The sequence below is a fragment of the Callorhinchus milii genome, unplaced genomic scaffold (genome assembly GCF_018977255.1).
Source record: "Callorhinchus milii isolate IMCB2004 unplaced genomic scaffold, IMCB_Cmil_1.0 Scaffold6, whole genome shotgun sequence".
NCBI lineage: Eukaryota > Metazoa > Chordata > Chondrichthyes > Chimaeriformes > Callorhinchidae > Callorhinchus > Callorhinchus milii.
In genome coordinates this window covers 13,421,613-13,443,260 of record NW_024704747.1, presented here as the reverse complement: position 1 = coordinate 13,443,260, position 21,648 = coordinate 13,421,613, and the positions used below count along the sequence as shown (strand labels likewise).

Sequence of the window (21,648 nt, the reverse complement as noted above, 5' to 3'; positions counted from 1 at the left end):
TTGTCAGCTTCACCCTCACAAAACAAGCGGTTAGGGTCAAACATCCTTGTCACCACAAGAGCCGACCTTTATCTATCTATCTATCTATCTATCTATCTATCTATCTATCTATCTATCTATCTATCTATCTATCTATCTATCTATCTATCTATCTATCTATCTATCTATCTATCTATCTATCTATCTATCTATCTATCTATCTATCTATCTATCTATCTATCTATCTATCTATCTATCTATCTATCTATCTATCTATCTATCTATCTGGCTCTAGGTCTCTCTCTCTCTCTCTCTCTCTCTCTCTCTCTCTCTCTCACACACAAATTATCTACAGTGTTCTGTAGCTGGAGTAAATTATCTGACTTCCATCGGTTTGACCTCTGTAGTGTTTGATTGAATTACACAGCCACTGTGATAGCTGTGTGTGTGCAGTGTGATCGCCTCCGCGTTCCCCCGACCCAACGGATGCAATGTACCGGCATTGGGTTTTTGCTAAATCCTCAGCCATCTCAGTCACCTTCCCAAATGCTCTCGCCTTCTCTTTTTTTTGGTCTCAGTATATTTTATGTCAGCTATTTTGTTAAGACATCCATTTATATTTGCATAAAACCGTGGTCCCCTCGGCACTTGGACCGAGTGAGAGCAGTTTGGACTAAAAAAAACTCTTCAGAAAACAGCGCCTACTGTTATCGCTGTGCTTTTTATTGCGATCTATCCACTGGTAAAATCTCTCTCTCTCTCTCTCTTGGTTGATAAACGCACCTCGTTTCTTTTCACAAGATATAACAGAACATTCAGCTGTAACTTTCTTTTGGCGATTGTGTTTTTCTCTTTAAAAAGGTGCTTTGTACAAAGTATTATTCTTCGATCACTCAATCCACGACTGTTTGTGGGACGCTGCTGTGCGCATTTGGCTGCCGGGTTTCGCCCACAGAATATACAGTCAATCCACTTCACAGTACATTTTACACTCAAAACGTTGCAGGGTTTTGAGATTTGTCACGACGCGATGAGGCGCTATTTGTCAAATGCAAGGATTATTATTGTGATAATATTTAGATAGATTTAGATAATTTAGATAATATCTCTATAGATTTGTTAATATCATAGATTTTTATGAAGTTTTGAAATTGATTTTACTTCTTGCTGTGTTTCTGATCGGAGTTTATAACGAATGTTCGTGATAGATTCGTTAAACGGGCGCAAACAAAGCTCTAATGAGGACGGACAAGGTCAAGTCTGGGTATAAAAAGCGACATTTCTCACCTCCCCACCTCTCTCTGTAAGTGTGAGTGTGTGTGTGTGTGTGTGTGTGTTTGTGGGGGTGGGGGGTGGGGGGGGAGGGGAGACACCGACAATTTTTAAACAATAAATCGCCAAAGTTTGTGAGCGGAATATCGCTCCTTAACTGGATGCGCCGCATCACTGGTCCAAACGTTTTTGAGAAACGGATTTGGAGAGGCAGCGATTTGGTGAATAAATCGCCCCATTAGTCATTTAACAGTCAATAAACAAATCCCCTGTGTGTTTGTGATCCACCCTAATCAGAGACCCTAAACCCCCTCGCTGGCAGCATTTCACAAGCCAACCTGCTCCATGTTATGTAACGGCTGATCACCTATTTACCTCTTTTTCTTACTTTTAAAAAAAGTTTCAACTGTTAAGATTGTATAAAAGGGGGTGACAATCAGAGAGAAAGTTACATTTCTTAACAGAATTCTGTCACACAAACCACTCTCTGCTCTCTCTCTCTCTTTCTAATCCGTTTCCACTTCTTGTCTTTTTAACATGTTATTTGTGTATGTGTCAAACGTTGTTATTTGTTTGTGTGTATGTGTGTGTGTGAGTGTGTCTGTGTGAATTGCGACCGACAAAATGTACGTGAAGGGCTGTAATGTTCTTTTTAAAAACAATCCTACAACAAGTAACTCCAACTTCTGAATGGATTTACAATTTTTTTTAAAAAAAGACATTAAATAGCAATACTGTACATGGCATTTACCTCTGGGTGGAGGGATTTGGTCAAACATTAGAGAGATCTAACGCACGATGAATGTAACAGCAAAAATGCGGTCCCTTTCCCCTCGGGAAAGTAATTGTTCGTGCGGCGTTTGGTCACAGAAAGCAGTGTAGAGCTGAGGCGTTTCCTCAGTGCTTTATATACAAACACGTAGAATTATTTATAATAAATAGGTTTGTTTTCCTTAGACAAGCCTTCCGTTTTTTCACGTTCCAAAAACAAAAGTTTCAGTTTTCGACTGTGTTTATTTCCTCTCTCCCTTTTGGATTTTTGTCATTGTTTTGTCAGTGTGGGTGTGTGTAGGGCGTGTGTGGATGTGCAGGGTATATATTTTGTGTGAGTGTGTGAGTGTGTTTGTGGTGTTAGCGACTGTGGGGTATATGATTGTGAGTGAGTGTGTGTATATGTGTTGAGTTTCAGTGTGTGTATATGTGATATATGAGGGTGTGTCGGTGTGTAGGGTGTATGTGTTAAATGTCAGTGTGTGTGAGTGAGTGTGCATGTATAGCGGATGTGTGAGTGCGTGGGGGTATATGAGTGTGTGTGCACTATATGTGTTCGTGAGTGTGTGGGGGATATATACGTGTGTGCATGTGTGAATGTATGTGTACAGGGTATGTAAGTGTGTATGTGGGATACATGAGCGTATGGGGGTTATGTGAATGTGTATATGTGAGTGCGTGATGGGATATATGAGTGTGTGCGAGGGTGGGGTATATGATTGTGTGAGTGTGTATGTGGGATATATGAGTGAGTGTGTGTATACGCGAGGCATATGAGTGCGTGTGTGTGGTGGGGGGATATGAGTGTGTGTGGGGTATATGAGTGTGTGTGTAGTGTATGAGTGTGTGTGTGTGTGTGTGTGTGAGTGTGTGTAGGTGTGTGTTTAAACCTTGCTTGCTCTGCTCCCCTGTTTCAGGGTCTGGGTTGCTCGAGCTGCTGATGTTGACTCCTGATGGCGAAGCGGCTGACGTGCACAGGGATGGGCACCACAATTTTCGGATTGCGGGAGGGTTCCCCAGATTTGGAGTTGGCGTTACCCGCCTTCACCCGTTTCCACTTGGCCCTACGGTTCTGGAACCAGATTTTCACTTGCACTTCGCTGAGTTTCAGGGCGTGAGCGATTTGCGACCTCTCGGTGAGAGAAAGGTACTTTTTGCAATGAAACTCCTTCTCGAGCTCCAGGAGCTGCTCGCTGGTGAAAGCTGTCCTGCGCCGCCTGTTTTTACCACTGACCGAGGCGGTGGGGTTGTTGTTCCCTTGAACCCCGACACAGCCCTCCTCCAGTCCGGCTCCCGAGTCCTCCTCTTTGTGACTCTGGCTCGTTGTGTTCTCGTCTGAGCTGTAGTCGAGGTCGCTGTCCATTGAGAAACTCTCCTCTTTCCCTTTGGTCTCTTCGTTTCCTTTCGATTCCTCCTTCCCCTGAGCCCTGTTCGGTGCCACAGCACCTGAGTTGTGTGAAAAACAGGAGACACCACAATGTACAACCATATCTATTCCCAATATATTCGTTATAAACCGCTTATTCGTTAAATAATAATAATAAAAAACTTCCCCTTCTGAGCAAATGTTTCACAAATAATAATATAATAAAATAATGATATTATTATTCCCAAATGCATTGTTTCTAAATGGAACTTTATTCCCTCAGAGCTGTTTGTGATGATGATTATTATTAATAATATAATAACAATTACATAATAACATTTTGCAATACTATTAGCACATTGTTGTTATTAATAACAAATAATAATTCATAGTAAGTTGCAAAATATTGCGAATTGTTATTGAACAATTTTGCAAACATTTTTGAAAAATTTTTGCTGAGTGAGTGAGTGAGTGAATGAGTGAGAGCCCCGTTCGGAATTAAATTGTGGGACGTGAACGAGTCTTTGAGATCGAAACACAACACAACACCACCTGCTCGGCTGTGCTGACAGATCTCCTCTGATCGGGGACAATAATTGCACAAGGAAAAACTCTGCTTTATTCAAATCAACTCAAATCGCCTCTCTCACGCACTCCCACCCACCCACTTCAAAAAATCTCCCCCACACACCCACCGAAACACCAACCCCCTAACTCGGATTGAATCCGGCCCTTTCTATTTGCAAAATTAGAACTATTCACTACAAAGAAAAAAAACAGTCACTACACTTCCAATAAAGTTAAAAAAAACAGTGGAAAGCTTTGATGCGTTTGGACAACGTTGCATCACATCCAAGGACTATTATGATGATGATTATGATTTAATTGTCATTTTATTACCGTAATGTGTTGTTTGTTAACAAACGTTGACTTCCCGGGATTAGCCCGTGCCCCCCCCCCCCCCCCCCCCCCCACACACACACACACCCCCCGGGACGCCGCGATCGTTCTGTGTTGGTTGAGATCGCCCACCAACACCAAAACAAATGAAATCGATCGAAACGCGAATTTAAAAGGCGCCCACAAATAAAATCAACTCCACGGGCAGGTTTAACATCTGCAATACTTTGGTGCTGGCACAAGAAATCAACTCTCAAATGCAGATCTCACAATTATCTATTTTTAAAAGATCTTTTTAAACGCCTGTGTTTTCCTCGCAGTGAGCAGCATCCCGGTTGTTTGTCGATTGGTGGATCGCTTTCCCGGTGATATCCTTCCCCCAAAAAATGTGTCACTCAAATCTGCCACTGTTTGTGGGACACTACTGTGCGCAATTGGCTGCCCCATTTTGTCCACAAAATACACACGTTATACATTCTGTGAAGCGCTTTGAGCCCTAATGCAAGGATTATTATTATTATTATTTCTTTAAAAGGATCTCAAATAGTTTTCTGAGAAAGGTCTCTCAAACGCTGAACTCAAAGATTTCTGTTTAAAGATCTCCTTCTGAGATCTCAAAGAGGTCCCCTCTGTGCCAGCGAAGCATTTGAGATGTTTTAAACAATCCGCGCGCGTGTGGTGTCTGTAACAGGAAAACGCTTTTATTTCTGACGCTTTACTCACCGATCGCCGTCTGCACAGTCTCGGGGGCCGGGAAGGAGAGCGAGGGACTGTCTTTGCACAGAAACGCCTTGGGTTCCTCGCTGTCCGGCTGATTCCCTTCTGAAGCCTTGTCGAAAGTTGCCAGGGCCTGGATGAACTTCCTTGCCGGCTCCTGGTGCTGGGAAGGCGGGAAGCTCCTGCTGCCTTCCCCGGTGCCCGGCAGACTGGCCATCAGCGTGGTGACTGCCATGCCCTGGCCCAGGCTGGAGCAGAAGGCGTTGGGCAGGGAGCCGGGCAGGTTGCTGACCTGGGGGTGGTGGTGAGCCGGCGGCACGGCATGGAGGGGCGGCTGGGGCAGCACCACGGGTCTGTAGGGCATGAACATGGGATAGCCGGTGTAGACAAAGTGGCCCGCGCTGGGCTGGGACGTGGTGCCTATCAGCGAGTCTATGCTAAAAGCAGTGCTGGTTCCCAATGGTCGCTGCATCATAGTCAGCTGCCTGAAATTGGCACACATACAAGCGAGTTATTTAAAGAAAGAAAAACCACACAAGAATCTGGACGGTGCAAATCTAAAGAGTTCGGTCAGTTTCCTGGCGAAGTCGCGGTGCCCTGGCGATCATAGCCCTCCGGATCCTCCGGGCTGATCAGCTGCAGTGTGTGAAATAGACTCCAGTGTGTGGGTGTCTCCCTCTGAGAGGGTCACATCCATCAGGTTCAAATTACGCTCCGTTTTCTCATTCACATTTTCCCAAACTTGCAGCCTTTCCTCCATCACATGATCCCGGAGTCTTCACGGCCATTGGTAGAGAAAAGGAGGGTATTGCTGTCTCCCCCCACCCCACCACCCCTCCCGCCCACCCCTCCTTACCTTTCCCTCTGTACATATTGTGTAACTGCTCGTTGGAAGCGCGTCTCTTTTATTAACACTGTGTGCGCCCCCACATACCCCCGTATCGCTGATGGAGAATGAGATGGCTCTCTGCCTGAGCACAGCGCGTTATCTCCATCATCCCAGCACTGGGCGGGGGGTGGGGTCAGATCTAATTCCTGTGCTGCGACCTGCAATAGCATTGCAATGTAAACCACTAGGGTTAAAGATCGGTGTATATGTGTTTAGGTAAAATTTTCATTTCGTGTGAAATTGTACTTTGTTTTTATTTTTCGAACCCTGAGTTGGAATGATTCGCAGTTTACACGGGAGGAAATGTTCAATTGTAATTTGACTTATTTTCATATCTGCACCAGATGGATGTGAAACTTTTTTTTAATAATCGGGTTGGTACATTGGTGAGAAGTCAGGGAATCGTTTGGGTGCAATTTAATTATAAAGTATTGAATAACTATCTCCTTCCCCATCTCACCGACCCCTTTGTACCAAAATCCTCTGGTGCCTTTCTGTCAGTCACTGACGGCCGAGGTGCGTGCGATGCACCCTGGGAATTGTAGTCCGGGCGCCCACTCAGCGCCGCGCTCTGCCACACCGGAGCGACTACAGATCCCAGGGGCCATCGGGAGGGTGACGCATGCGCTAAAAGCTCAATGTTTCCAACACTTGATTCTGATCAATGATGCACCAGACGAGAGCTCAGCGCGGCGTGGGGAGGCAAGGGTTAAAACAACCTGCATCTGGATCCATTCTGTTAAATATGCAGCACGGAAACAGATTGGGGGGAAGCACAGAAAACGAGTTAGAGAGAGAGAAAATAAACCCAGGCTCTCAGCCCCCGCTGTGAGTTAAATGGGTAATAAACGTAAATCGTTGGTAATGAGGGCATCGATCTAACAGCATTCGCTGCTAAATCTATTTGTTGAATAGTTTCTAATCATTTGGACACGGCTGTATCACTCCATTACCTCCTGACCCAGAACATATGAAGGATTTTTTGACAATGACAATCCTTTTTTTCCCTTTTGGATTGTAGGTACTGGTGTACCTCATCCTGTTTCACAGCACCCACCAACCAATTCTAGTTACCCCCCCACATACACACATCAAATCAGAGCATTCTCCCCCTTTCCAAAATAATCCTGAAAAAACACAGTAGTAAATGTATCCCCAAATTAGGCTGATTGAATATTTTAGAGGGAAAGAGAGAGAGAGAGAGGGTGGCTTCATCATTGAGATTATTTACAGCTCTGGTGTTGGGCTCGACTCCCTTTGGCAGCCGTTTTTGGAAACGCTCTAAAGATGGTTTTATTTAAAAGGACAGCAAAAAGGCAACTTCACTGGCGCTCAGCGAAAGCAGAGGGAGAAGAATCGCTCCAGTGTTCGGGACATTGAGATTACAAAGGATTTGTTGTCTTACCCGCTTGGGCCTCGGACACACTAATTTGCGCGACGCGGCGTATTTAAACTTTTATTTATTCATTGAGAGAGTTTTTTTTAAAAAACTGAGAGGACAGAACAGGCCTCACGTTGCTTTGAAATCGGTGCCCAGTGATTATGTAAAATACCCCATTCACTCGCTGCATTGTATTAAGTGGACTTGCATTGCTCCTTTCACCGCGAGTCTCTGATGTAAAGGTTTCCCCCGAGTAAATGTAACATGAGATGTTGATCTGGATATATCGATATATAAAAGAGATCTTAAAAAAGCCACCGCTCGCGGCTCGTACATTTAACGTTAATGGATAATTCAGATGTTAAAAATGTTAATATGGAAAGGAACAAGACAGAAACAGAGAGAGGGAGGGTGTGCGCGTGTGTGTTTATGAGAGAGAGAGACAGAGAGAGAGGGGGAGTTGGTTAAGTGAAAGATACACCTCAGGAAAATGTTTTTTTTTGGGTGGGGGAGAGTGAGGAGATGTTTGAATGAGGGAGGGGAGCGGAGAGAGGGGGAATGAGTTTTAATGGAGACAACTTAATTGGCTTTAGTGTCTCTGGATTTGTGTTGCACGTCATTATAATGGTCCCTCTTGTGTAAAAAAAAGCGCCCTTTTCAGAGGAAAATGGCTTTTACGATGATCATTCATTCTTTAGGTCGCCTGTGGCTGTGGCGACCTGAACCTCCGGTTTGTCCCCTCCTCTGCCTTATTTTCTCTCCCCGATTTCCCCCTTGAATGTGGGGCATTTAATGCCTGTCCTGAAAGGTCAAAAGGGAATGATGTTCAAAGTGAAAGATGTTCAATATAAAAGTACACACACATATCAGAGAGAGAGAGAGAGAAACACCACAGAAACGTTCCACATTCCCCGTCAAAAAGGGATCTTTAATTTTGAAAATGTTTATATCGATTACAAACCAAAATAAAAGTAGCTAAACTTCACATTCTTTCACGCTGTGTCTGAGAGTTGCTTTCTCTCTCTCTCTCTCTCTTATAGAGAGCGTCTCTTTGGAGACACAGTGAGTCAGTGGCGGGTTTTGGCGCTGTGTAAGAAAAGCTCCATCATTCAGGCCGGGGTCAGTAATGACTGGGGTGGAGTTCCCCAGTAATACAGATCACCCATGATCTGTCAGAATAAACGCGCCGATTTTCTCCAGAGAGAGAGAGAGAGAGAGATGGAGATGGAGGGAGGTGTGTGTGTGTGTGTGTGTGTGTGTGTGAGGGGGGGACTGAACTCTTACTGTGATCTCAGCTTTTCCCAAGCCATTTCCAAATCAATTCAGCCAGAAGAGGAAAAAGACACATACTTTCTCTATCCCCGTTATTGGGTTTTTTTTGCGGCAGTTTTAATGCATAATAATAATTTCATTCAGCGCTTCAAGGCGCTTCGAGAGACTTCGCTGACTGCAGTGACAGCGCGTTTTGTACGCAAACCAACCGGTTAAAAATCAAAAGCAAATGAAATGAATCCACTAAAGGAAGTACTGGACTACAATCCATTTATAAACTGAATGGTACAAATTTCGGGAGATTGGAGTAACTGGCAGAGGCTAACACACCGCCGTGACAGCCACAGCACATTTCTGTGTGTGTGTGTGTGTGTGTGTGTTTATGGTTTCTATTGCTTTAAATGTAATATTTGACAGTAAAACGCTGCTGAAGTCTGACCGGCGCTGGTTGTGAGCAGTGAGACTGGCTTCAAGGGTTTCGAAGCAGTCTTGACGTGTTTTTAGAATAACTTGGGAAAAAAAGCAGATCCATTTCAGATCGATCGCGGGATTCACAGAGCGATAGTATGGAAAGCGGGGCGATAGGAAGGGGGTCGGGAACGATCGGGGCTTTGATGTGAAAGATCCTGGGCAGAGATGTGGAGCTAACAGGTTGCAGAGCTGGGAGTAGGGAAAGCCGCGCAGTTAGATAGATGCGTTTATAGCCGACTCGAGCCTCCCGGCAGATCGCCTTTTAACTCACATTTGAATTGCGCGCTACCTTTATCTGCCCGACTTGTCTATTGTTGGAAAGATCAGACACATTGCCAAACCCATTCATCAAATGCAAAAAGGCAGAGGGGAAGGGAGGGAGGGAGAGGCACCAGGTTATAAGATTAAACGCTGAGAGCAGCGGGACACAAACAGTCAATGAGTTTATTATGTCATTACAACCCCTTAACTATAAACACAATTTTGTTTTATATTTAAAAAAAGATCCTGCTACTAAAGCGTACAGACGTCCACTTTACAGTACATCATGTGAAGCGCGTTGAGAGGTCTCAACTTCGTGAATCCAAATGCAAGGATTATTGTTATTAATAATTAATAATAATTATTATTATTAACTCCAATCCGCGGTTTCAAAATTCTGAGCCGGATTATACGAGGCGTGGAGCGGGTTTGGGGATTTATAATTCCAGCAAATTAATGTAATATATATTGATTCATATATAAATACTGTATTTAAAAAACACCCCAGCGGGCGGAAAGAAGTACGTTTCAAGTACGTTTTGAAAGACAAAATGAATAATAAAGAATATTAAAAACGCGGTATTTTTTTCTGGTGATTTTGAACAGTTTTTAGTGAAGGCAAATAACACAACAACCCTTCTAATGGAAAACGCGGCATTAAAGTGCTTTAAAAGTGGGAGAGAGGTGAGAGGCTTGGTGTGCTGATAGGTACTGGACTTTTATTAGTCAAAACAGCTGATTAATGGCCAAGTAAATGTGGAGATCAAGCCACAGTAATCCTTTTTAACCTCTGGATAAACCTAACTTTTTTTTCTTAAAATTCCGGGGACAGGGTTGAAATAGCAAACAAAATACCTTTGCTATTTCCTCAATTAATTGTATTAATATTATTATCATAGATCTTTATTATTACTATTATTATTTAATCGAGTCTTTTTTAAAGAAAAAACAAACGAAACTGAAACAAATAAATATTGCGCCCACATAATACACACTTTACAGTATATCCTGCGAAGCGCTTTGAGACGTCGCAACGACGTGATACGGCGCTACATCAAATGCAACTGATATTGAAATACTTCCTTTTTGTAATTTATATATAAACGTTTTTTTCTGGATTTTCACAGCAAAAATAAAATAAATAAATAACCCATTGCCTATAAACTGCTTTCAGTGAATTCCTGAGCTTTGCCATGCGGCGAGGAATATTGGTGGTGGTTTTGACAACCTTTTGCAGCTAATTTAAACAGAGCTGGAGAATAAATGAGATTGTGTACTCTGTGTATATTTTGTTAAATACCGCACGCATTTCATATAGAAGCGGCTGCATTAACGCAGAACACAAATATTCCCAATTGAATAAATGAAAACACTCCTTTTTATTGGGGGGGCGATGGGGAATCATTTCTTTTTCCCCCTTACGACTAAATTCTGTACGTGAAACGGCGCCTTTATTTGTTGTTTTGACCTTTAATCTCAATAATATATATGTGAAAACGATTTTTTCCCATTATTTTGATTCCTGGGGGAAAAAAAAGAGTTGAAATTTCACATCACTATAAGCGCCCCCCCACCTCCTGCTTAACCCCTTCGGCGCCGACGTGGGTCTGAATGAAGCTTTCCCATTGTTCCTCCTGAAAGCAGTGCTATACGGTATTGGTAAAAACGGCATATAGATAGTTGGGTCATGTTTAGTGGGAATCCGGTTGACTGCTGCCCAGACCACCACATGCCACAGATCCCAAATTTCACCTCGTCGTAGCCACGTGATACCTTAGAATCGCCTTAAAATTTTCCACAGAAAATTATGCAAAACACACATCTGGTGTCAGTTCTGAGTTTTCATCAAATCTATGAGATTTTTTTTTGCAAATCATACACTATTCGGAGCGATTTTTTATTTTTTTTGCATTTGTGAGATACAGGCTAAGACCGTATGGAATTTGAGGATCCGGGGTGGGTTATACAGTTATCATAGCGAATGAGGAAGAAATTCCGTGTAACCAGCCCTCAATGGGGGGAAATCATCAATGATTCTGCTCCTTCCCCCCAAAAAAAAATGCCATTAAAAATATATAATGTAATCGTGAATCGTGTTTTAAAAAAAAGCTACAAAGCGATCAGACAGACTGGAAAGGCGACCCCCCCCCCCCCCCCCCCCCCCGACACCCCCCCCCCCCCGACACCCCCTACCCCCCCCCCCCCCCCGATACCCCCACCCCCCCCACACACACACACACAAACTGGTGTGAAAATGAGTGGCATGAGGAGAAGGGAAGTATTAATTGTGAAACCCCAGGGCTGCCAAAACTAACTGATTTACTGAAAGGTGATATCTGATATCCCTGCAGTGGAAAAACAAACTTTTATGTGATTTCATTTTTTTAAAAAAATGTTTGTAAACTGTTTATAAAGTTCCGCAGTGACAGAGTGACCCACAGTCTCCACACCGCGGGCACTCCCGCTCCTGTGTGAGCGGCTCTCCACTGGTCCTGGGTTTCCCAACCCATCAGCTGAGAGCCACAGGGCAGAGAGAAGGAGATAGAAACTGATAGAGAGAGAGAGAGAGAGAAACAGAGACACAGATTGAGAGAGAGAGGTAGAGAGAAACACACAGATAGAAAGAGAGGCAGAGAGAGAGAGAGAGAGAGAGATAGAGAGACAAATAAAGACACACAGGTGAGGATACATATATATATATATATAGAGAGAGAGAGAGAGAGAAAGAGGGAGACAGAAAGACAGAGAGAGGGAGGAAGAGAGAATCGCTCGATTTGATTGCGTTAAGAGAATCACATGGAAGGAGGGGAAAGCTGTATATGTTTCCCTTGTTGACGTTTACAGATAATTTGGGTCCACTTTTACGAATCATTGGCGACTTGCCTGTCCCCTCCCTCTCTTGTTTGGCCTATTTCCTATTAACTCACCAGCCCTCCTTAGCCTCTTATTTGTGTGCGTTTCAAACCCTTATCACCTGTTATGCCTCCGTCAGATAAGACATTAACCTGAGGTCCCGTCTGCCTGTTCAGGTGATACTGTCCGAAAAGAGAAGGGGGTTTCTCTCTGTCAGTGTCCTGACCAACAATTACCCAAATAAAATTGGTCACTCACTCCATGGCTGTTTGAGACACTGTTGTGTGCAAACTGACACCCGCATTTCGCCCACAAAATACGGTTTCTACACTTTACAGTATATCGGGTGGAGCACTTTGAGACGCCTCGAAGGCCCTATATCAAATGGAAGAATTATTATTACTATTATTATTTTTATAATGATAAAAGTTTCAACACTGCTCCTTACCCGAACTCCTACGTGGATAAAGCGTAAAGCAATTCAGTCATTTACGTTAAAACAGCGCAAACACACACAAACACAACTCCACATGCGAGGTGCTGAGAAAGAAATTAATCTGTTATGGCGCTCAATGGTGCCAACTCCCAAACCAAGCATTATGTGTTAAAACTTGGTTCAATCAAGCCGAGACATTCAAACTTACTGTTATTCAATTACATCTGACGGATTGGAACGCATAGACTCGATATATTACGAGCAAATGAGTCATGGGTCATTTGAAGCCTGAATGTAATCGCGCAACCATTAGGGCAAAGTAGTATATTAGACATTTCTGAGATTATAAATCATTAGCCCCCAAAACGCATCAATATGGGAACCGGGAGTTTTAATGATTTATGATATCATTAGAAAAATGTGCCGGGAAAATATGCTCCCCCCCCTTCTCTCATCAAAAAAATCCCCCAAACTAGAAAAAAATTGCAATTTAGAGGCATTTCACATACAATACCACGAATTTCCATTACTGCCAATAATGCCTTTTAAATTGACACAGTAGCTTTCCTGGCTCCTTTGCTCGAGCGCGTTGGTCTTGTTGGAATCGCTATAAGCGGCAGGGATTTTAAAACAGATTTTAGCTAGAAAACACACTCCAAAAACAAGAGGAAATTGGCAATCGATTGGTTTCATTACATAGTTGGTCTCTCTCTATCAGGGATTTAAAACACAGGGTTTTGTTTTTGTTCTTGAAACGTACACGACTTGTTGGAGAAAGTACAACTCCGAACAGGAGGGGGTAAATGTATATTGCGAAGTCGATTTAAAATAGCTCGTCACGGCTTTTAATCTGTCCCTTTCTTGCGTCCTGACAGCCCCCCCTCGCCCCCTCTCAGAGTATCTCACACTAACTTCTTACACTCTCTCTCTCACACACACTACACATTTACTCGCTGTTCCCTTCCCAGCCTTTACTGTGTTCATGTTGAGCATTCCTCCTTAATTTATTTGAAGGGCTTTGAGACGTCTAGAAGATGTGAAAAGCGCTATATCAAATGCAAGGATTATTATTATATATAACAAATCGCACTGGGACAGGTCTGGAAAATGATTTTAAATCCGAATCAAGTCAAAAAACGAGAGTTAACCAGCCAATTGCACCTTACGTATAATGACATGTGAACTCTGAAATAGTTACAGGTGTAGAACTTTCAAATTGACTTAGAAAAGATTTGACTATTTCACTTTCTCCCCCCACCCCACCCAACTCTCTCTCATACTCTCCTTTCTCTGATCCACCACCATCTCCTCAGCCTATCTGTTCCCCCCACACCGTCCCCCCACACCTCTGCCCCACTCTTTGGAATTTTATCCCAGATTCCCCTCGGCTCTTTCCTCTCCTTCAAAACCTTCCTCTTTGTGCTTTGCTGATGACAGCACAGGCTGTCTTTTCGGCAGGACTTCAAAAGGCAAACCAGTCAATGGAGGCAGGGAATCCTCCCACTCAGCTCCTGTTAACCCTGCAAGTCAAAGCCCTTATGGATACGGTGGTCCTAGCTGGACAAGCAATGGGAAAGCTTATCAGACAGTGCTATCAGTGGCAGCCTATGCGGCTTTAGCTGGTTAAAGCAGTTACCCTAATGCACACTCTGAGATCCCTAAGCCTTGGGTCCCACAAACCTGCGCCAAATACTTTCCGGAATTAAGTAAGCAGGATGTGTCCCTCCATTGAGAGAGTGTGCATTCCATTCCAAGAAGCTATTTCTGGAATTTCTATGTGTAGGTGGGATGCATGGAAATCTCAGTTTGGTTTGGATACTCATGGTGATGGGTTTCCACGTGTGTCAGACGCCCGGCTGACGTGCCCCCAAAAAGGAGCTATATAAATGCGAATTTGTTGTTGTTATTGATCATTTGTTTTCTTACTTAAAATGCCTTGGCCACAAAGTATTTTTGGAATGACACATTTCCTCTTCACAGGTTAATCCGTCTTGCCCGTTTTGGCCTTAGCTTTCGGCACCCAATATATACTTAGCAAAGCATGCCGTAGCAAAGCATGCAGAGAAAGAACTCATACTTTTATCGTCTTCTCAGGTGTAAACGTTTCAAATAATAATCATAGTCCTTGCATTTCATACAAGCCAGGTAGACTCTCAAAGCGCTTCACATAATTTACTATAAAGTGCAGTGACTGTGTGTTTTTGTCAGCAAACGTGGCAGCCAATTTGACACAGCAATGTCCCACAAACAGTTTTGGAGTGAATGACCAATTTTATTTGGGGGTTTGTTGGCCAGGATAATGGGAGAAACTTCCTTCTCTTTTTGAATAGCGCTATGGGATCTTTAACAGGCAGACTGGACCTCGGTTTAATGTTTCATCTGAAAGACAGCACGTCCAACAATGCAGCTCCCTTCCCACCTCACCCCCTCCCAGCACTGCATTGGAGTGTTAGCCTAGACTGTCAGCTCAAGCTCCTGAAGTGACTGTTTTGGGTAGGCTCATTGTAATAATATTTGCATCCAACTTCAATCAGTTGGATTTAGCTAAATGTTTAACAAACAGCCTGGGGAGGTGTGTGATCAGACATCACACCTGTCTGTGAGCTCCTCACTTTTACCTGCTCCCAAGTGTATTAGCTTCAGCCCTACCATGTCTCTCTCTAAGAACATAGGAATAGAGGAGGCCATCTTTTAATCTTGTAATCCCGTTTCCCTGTCTTTTCCGATAGTCCTTCAAACCCTAACTTGCCAAGTATCCAGCCTTTAAACATATTTATCAACATGTGTCAACTTTCTGTGGCTGTGGTAGCACTCGCTTCTGAGACAGAAGATTGAAGGTTCAAGTCCGGTGAAGCTCCAATGCAGTCCTGGGGAAGCGCTGCATTGTCAGAGCGGCGTCCTTTGCATGAGATGCTCAACTGAGGCCTCATCTACCTGTTCACGTTGGACTATTCAAAAAGAGGAGTTTCTCTCAGTGTCTAATCTCCCCTCCTCCTTGTGCAATGTCTACATCCACGAAACATACAGTTGCTTACCTTCACAGCTTATTCTGTGAAGCACTTTGAGATGTCCTGCTGATGTGAAAGTTGCCACCAAATGTAAGGATTATTATTAATTATCAATTTCTTTGTAGCCCAGTATTTTCATATTGATAGAAAATGAGTAACTCTGTTTCTGACTGGCCAATCATGCCATCGAGTCTGTGCTGGAGTTATTCTCCGCATGAGCCACCCAGTCAAATCTCACATTCCTACTTGCTACCCCTCCCCCCAAAAATATACTATAACAATTCTCTTTTTCAAATATCCCCTCCGTAATTTAAAAAATATATATTTTACAAATTTTGCCTCCTCCGTTCGTGGCAGAGAATTTTACTTTTCAACCATTCCCAATCTTTTTAACCTCCCTTTTAATTAACTTAAATTTGGAACCTCTTGTGACTAACTTGCCGACTAGTGGAACTAATCCATTACTGTGATGTAAACTTTCATAATTTTGAAGATCTCTATCAGGTAATCTTTTTACACTCTCTGCTCCCATATAAAATAAATCCCAACTTCTCAAGTCTCCCCCTCACAATTGAAACGCCTGAATCCTGGTAACATCCCCGTGAATCAACAATGCACCTTTGCATTGTAAGAGGTGCCATCCTTCAGATGAGATGTTAAACTGAAGCCCTGCTTCCCTGTTCTGGTGGGTGTTAAAGATCCCATGGCACTCCTCAAAAAGTGTCCTGGCTAACACTCTCCCAGCATCCTGGCTAACAATCCCCTAAATAAAATTGGCCACTCAGTCCAAGACTGTTTGTGGGACAACGTTTGTGGGACTGTAAATCCTGTGAAACGCTTTGAGACGTGCTCCCGAATGCGATACGAAATGCAAAGATTTTTATTTTTATTATTATACCTATAGTTAAATTTGTAAAGAAGACAATTGAAATAATCTCTATTTTCTTTAATACCACTGTGTAACACAAAGGTCTGTGTGTGTTTAAGGTACTTCATTCAAAATCTTCCCCGAGCTCCCGCACTGGAGATGCCAACTCCTATCCGTTTGAAATGTGGTCCAGCCATGGCTTGGTGTCAGCTGCCAATTCTGTGACTATGTTGCCCTCTAGAGGCCAGGAAATACACATGTACAGGACGTGCAGCTGTTTTTTGGTGACAGAAGGCTTGAAGCCCCATATTCTACGAAGTCTTAGCCTGTGATACGATTTTGCCTTAAAATTAAAGATGGCGTAGAATTGTGGCCAAATTCTTAAATGCAGCCTTAATTTGAAATCTTAACATTTGTGGATTAACAACAACTTACATTTATATAGCGCCCCTCACGCAGGGCAGTGGTGGAGCACAACACGTAGCCAGGGAGGTGGCTGCAGGCACGGTCGAATAGGAAGATTTTCAGGTGTGACCTGAAGATGGGGAAGGGGTAAGGTGGAGGGATAGAGGAAGAGTGTTCCATAGTTTCGGGGCACAGCGGCTGAAAGTGCAGCCACCAATGGTGGAATGGAGGGGACAAGGGCAATGCAGAAGGCCAGAGCCAGTCGAGTGGGTAGTGGGTTCAGGGGTAAGCAGGTAGCAGAGGTAGGGAGATGCCAGGGCATAAAGGGATTTCAAAACAAGTGTGAGGATCTTGAAGTCGATCTGTTCTGTGATAGGGAGCCAGTGGAGCCTGGCGAGCACTGGTGTGATGGAGGTAGGGAGTTTAGTACCCCAGTCACTGCAATTTACTGTATATCCTGTGAAGCACTTTAAGATGTCTTGATGATATGATAAAGCACTGTATCAAATGCAAGGATTGTTATATTATTATCATAATTTATTGGGGGTGGGGGGAAACTCCTTTCTCTTTTCCGGTCTTATTTAATAAGGCACTTTGAGACTTAACCTTCCTCTGAAAAACACAGTGTAAACATATAAGAACGAGCTGCAGTGGTGGATGTTGAAGGCGCTGACTTGTGCTGAGGAACGTTCATCCCTAGTGTCAATTTATGCAAGTGTCTCTGCTTCACACAGGATCCCAGGCAGTGAAGAGCAGTGAAGCTTTGGAAATGTGGGAGGCCAACACGGATGGAAGCAGAACTACTAAATCGATCTGACCGGCAAAAGGGAGTCAGTGGAGCCTGGCTAGAGCTGATGTACAGAGTTTAAAATGAATGAGTATGTGGGTGCAGAGTTTTGGATCAGCTGGATCCTATGTATGGTGGAGTTTGGAAGATAGGCAAAGGAGGCATTTAAAATGTCGAGTTGGGAGGTGACGAATGCATGGACGAGTGTTTTGGCTGCATCTGGGGTAAGGTATATTCAGAGGCCGGCAATGTGCCAGAGGTGGAGGAAGGTGGTCATCAAGGACTGGATGTAGGAAAGGAAGGACAGCTGTGGATTGAACCTGACACCAAGATTGTACACCGGTTCAGTAAGTCTGAGGGATAGACTGGGAAGGTTGAGAAGATCAGAGATGCAGAATGGATATGGCTCCGTCTTGTCAACATTGAGGTGTAGGAAGTTTTCGCTCATTCAGGCCCTGATGTTCGCCAGACAAGCCAAGAGAACATCGGCGGACCTGGAGTTGCAACTGGAGGAAGAGAAGTAGATCCCAGTGTCATCCGTATACATGTGGAAGTTTACCCCATGTCCGCTGATGACATCGCCAAGAGGGAGCGTATAGTTGAGGATGAGCAAGTGTGGTCGACTGTTATTGAACACGGCAGAGAGGTCTAGTAGGAGGCAGGGGGAGCCCTGGTCACAGAGAGAGAGGATGTAATTTGTGACCTTGACAAGCGTCATCCTTGTTCTATGGGTAGGGCGGGTGCACAAGGGGACGTTGGGGAGGAGAATGCAGCCAAGCGGATTTTTTCAATCTTTGACAGAAAGAAGTCTAGGACCTGTTCGCGCTTGGTGTTTGAGGTGAGGATGGAGGCAGTGTGGGGTGCGGGGAGGTGGGGGGTAGTGTGCAGAGTTGGTGATCGATGGTGGAGAACATAGCCTTTGGGTTGTTTTTGACCTCGAAAATGGTTTTGGAGTAAAAGGCAGTTTTGACCTGCGAGAGGGATAATTACGGGAATCATTGAGCCACAGCAGGCAGTAGTGGTTGTGAGGCCGGATTTGTTCCACCTGTACTCCAGCGTCCAGGTGCTTTTGAGGGTGCTCAGGTGACTGTTATACCAGGGGTAGTGAGTAGATTTGGAGACATGATTCTAGATTTCAGGGGGACAAGGTGTTGAAGATTGCAGAGAGGTGATCATTTGGCAGCTTGAGGCTGCATCAGGATTGCTGCTAGTGGAAATCCAGAGGGAGAAGAGATCCGAAGAAGAGAGGGCACTTGTGAGGGCCTCGGGTGGAAGCTTTTTCTGAGGTCGGTAAAAGATGGTGGAGGGCTTGGAAGCAGGGAAGGGCATGTGGGAGGAGAGGTAGATGAGGAAATGTCTGAGATGGCCTTGTCTGTGATGGACAGATCAGAGGTATCAAGGCCATGAGTGATAATAAGATCGAAGGGGTCTAATCTGATAAAATATCTATTGGTAGATCTAATAGGCAGTTTAGGAAAGGGTGGAGGCTGTGGCTAAGGCAAAATCATTAATACACTTCACAGAATATACTGTAAAATGAATTGACTGTATATTTTGTGGGCGAAACGGGGCTGCCAATTGCGCACAGCAGTGTTGTATGACCAAATTTTTTTTGTAGGGATTATTTACCCCCAGAAAGCAATCTGCCAAACGACTAAAACCAGGTTCCTATTTACTGCAGGGTAAACAGTAGCCTGCAGAGTAAGGAAACTTATCTAAAGTTTCTAGCAGCTTGGGAATTGAGCCTGAGTCCTCTCGCTTGGGAGGTGATTGCTCTGATAGCCTTCAGGATTGCACCTAATTAAAAGGAAACCTGATGCATACATGAGAGAGAAGGAAGTAGAGAGGTATGGTAGAGGGGTAGAGGAGACGGGAATAGGAGAGGGGAATAGAGGAGTATAGGAGAGGAGATCAGAGGGGTATGGGAAAAAGGAATAGGAGTATGGGGGGGACTTGTGTGGAGTATAAACATCTGTTTCCTGTGAAGCACTTTGAGAGATTTTGCCGTGATGCTATTAAAGATACAAGTTCTCGCCTTGTTTCATGCACAGGGTACCCCGAGGCTCCCCTTCTTTTCCTTATCTACATATTCCCTATCAGCGATGTCATCCTCAGACATGGGGTCAACTTCCACATGTATGGGGATGACACCAAAATCTCCTCTCCTCCTCCAGCTGTGACTCCCAGTTTGCTGAGGTCCTGTCAGCTTGTTTAACGGACATCAAGGGTTGGATGAGCGCAGATTTCCTGCAGCTGAATGTTGTCCTCGCCTTTGTCACTTCCCGGCTGGATTATTCCAATGTCCTCCTCACTAGTCTCCCCAGTTACACCATACACAAAATTTAATTAATTAAAAACTCTGCCGCCCAGATACTCAACGACACAAAACTCCATACCCCATCACACCAGTCCTTGCCAGACTCCACTGGCTCCTAATTACCAAACAGAATGATTTAAAAATTCTCTCCCACGTTTCCAAAACCCTTCTTGGCCATGCACCTCTCTACCTCTCCGACCTACTTATCCCCCACTCCACCACATGCTACCTCCTCTCGGCTGGTTCTGGCCTCCTGTTTGTCCCTCGTCCCGTCCGCTCCATCATCGGTGGCCGTGCCTTCAGCCACTAGGCCCCGAAACACTGGAGCTCTCTCCCTCAATCCCTCCGCTTTGCTCCCTGCCTCCACACTTTCAAATCCTGCCTAAAGCCCTTCCTTTTTATTGTCCTTATGCTCACCTCCCTTCTCCCTCTCTGGCTCGGTGTCAGACTCCGCCAATGTTAAATGCTCCGGGTCGCTATCCTGTGTGAAGACTATGTGAGTTCAAAGTCCTGATGTGGCGCTTGAACTCACAATCTTCTGACTCAGAGGCCAGAGTGCTACCAACTGAACCAGGATGATTCAATATCATAGCAATATCAATGGCAAACTATGCGGCTTTAGTTGGTTAAATTTCAGCAATGCCCCAACTGAGACTCTGGGTTCCCAAGCCTTGGCTCTTGCCAAACTGCGCCCAATACTTTCTGGAATTAGGTAAGCAGATGCATCCCTCCAGGGTGAGAGTGAATATTCCATTCCAACAATCTATCTCTGGGATTTCTATGTGTATGTGGGATGCATGGAATTCTCAATTTGGTTTGGATACTCTTAAGCATAGTGATGGGTTTCCGCATGTGTCAGACACCAACATGACCAAAAATAATAATAATCCTTACATTTGGTACAGCACCTTTCACGTCCAGAGGACATCTCAAACCGCTTCAAAGTATTTACTGTAAATTGCTGTGACTGTGTGTTTTGTGGGAGAATGTGGCAACCAATTTCTGCGCAGCATTGTCCCGCAATGAAGTGAGTGACCAATTTTTATTTGGAGTATTGTTGGCTAGGACACGGGAAGGAGAAACTCCCTTCTCTTCTATAGGGGCTGCAATGTAACCTCGGCCTCTGAAACCAGGTCATTTTTTGTTTAAAAGCTCAGCGTTAATACAGAGATGTTCTGAATGCAGGTGAAACTGAGATGAGCTGTCATATCAGAAACAGTGGCTCCTTTGGTCACTGGCCTGCGATTGAATCATAGAGTTATACAGCGCAGACGGAGGCTATTCGGCCCATCATGTCAGTGCCAACTCTTTGAAAGAGCGGTCCAAATTAATCCCATTCCTCTGTTCTCTCCCCATAGCCCTGCAAATTTGTCCTCCCCAAATATCTATCCACTTCTCTCTTGAAAGTTGTTATTGAATCAGCTACACCACCCTCTCAGGCAATGCATTCCAGATGTGAACAAGTCGCTGTGTAAAAAAATTTCTCTTACCCTCCCCTCTAGTTCCTTTGCCAACTATTTTATATCTGTGCGCTCTCGTTACCAACCCATTCGCCAGTGGAAACCGTTTCTCTCTGTTCACTGTATCAAATCTTCTCATAATTTTGAACATGCCTATAATAATAATAATAATAATAATCCTTGCATTTGATATAGCGCTTTTCACGTTGGGAGAACGTCCCAAAGCGCTTCATAG

The 21,648-nt window shown here is 44.2% G+C and overlaps 1 protein-coding gene across 1 annotated transcript; it reads right to left on the bottom strand.

Moving 5' to 3' along the window:
• Positions 1 to 2,863: 2,863 nt before the first annotated feature.
• gbx2 (gastrulation brain homeobox 2) lies at positions 2,864 to 5,507 on the bottom strand. Its single transcript, XM_007905873.2, has 2 exons — positions 5,012 to 5,507; positions 2,864 to 3,468 (listed from the first exon to the last, which is right to left on the bottom strand). Exons 1-2 carry the CDS (start codon positions 5,505 to 5,507, stop codon positions 2,936 to 2,938), a joined length of 1,029 nt encoding a protein of 342 aa, XP_007904064.1. The 3' UTR covers positions 2,864 to 2,935.
• Positions 5,508 to 21,648: the final 16,141 nt, after the last annotated feature.

Excerpts from the sequence above, each read along its gene's own strand:
- gbx2 (XM_007905873.2), bottom strand. The coding sequence starts at position 5,507 with ATGTGTGCCAATTTCAGGCAGCTGACTATGATGCAGCGACCATTGGGA. Across the intron at positions 3,469-5,011 it reads GACTGTGCAGACGGCGATCG|GTGCTGTGGCACCGAACAGG; the intron begins GTGAGTAAAGCG and ends CACACAACTCAG.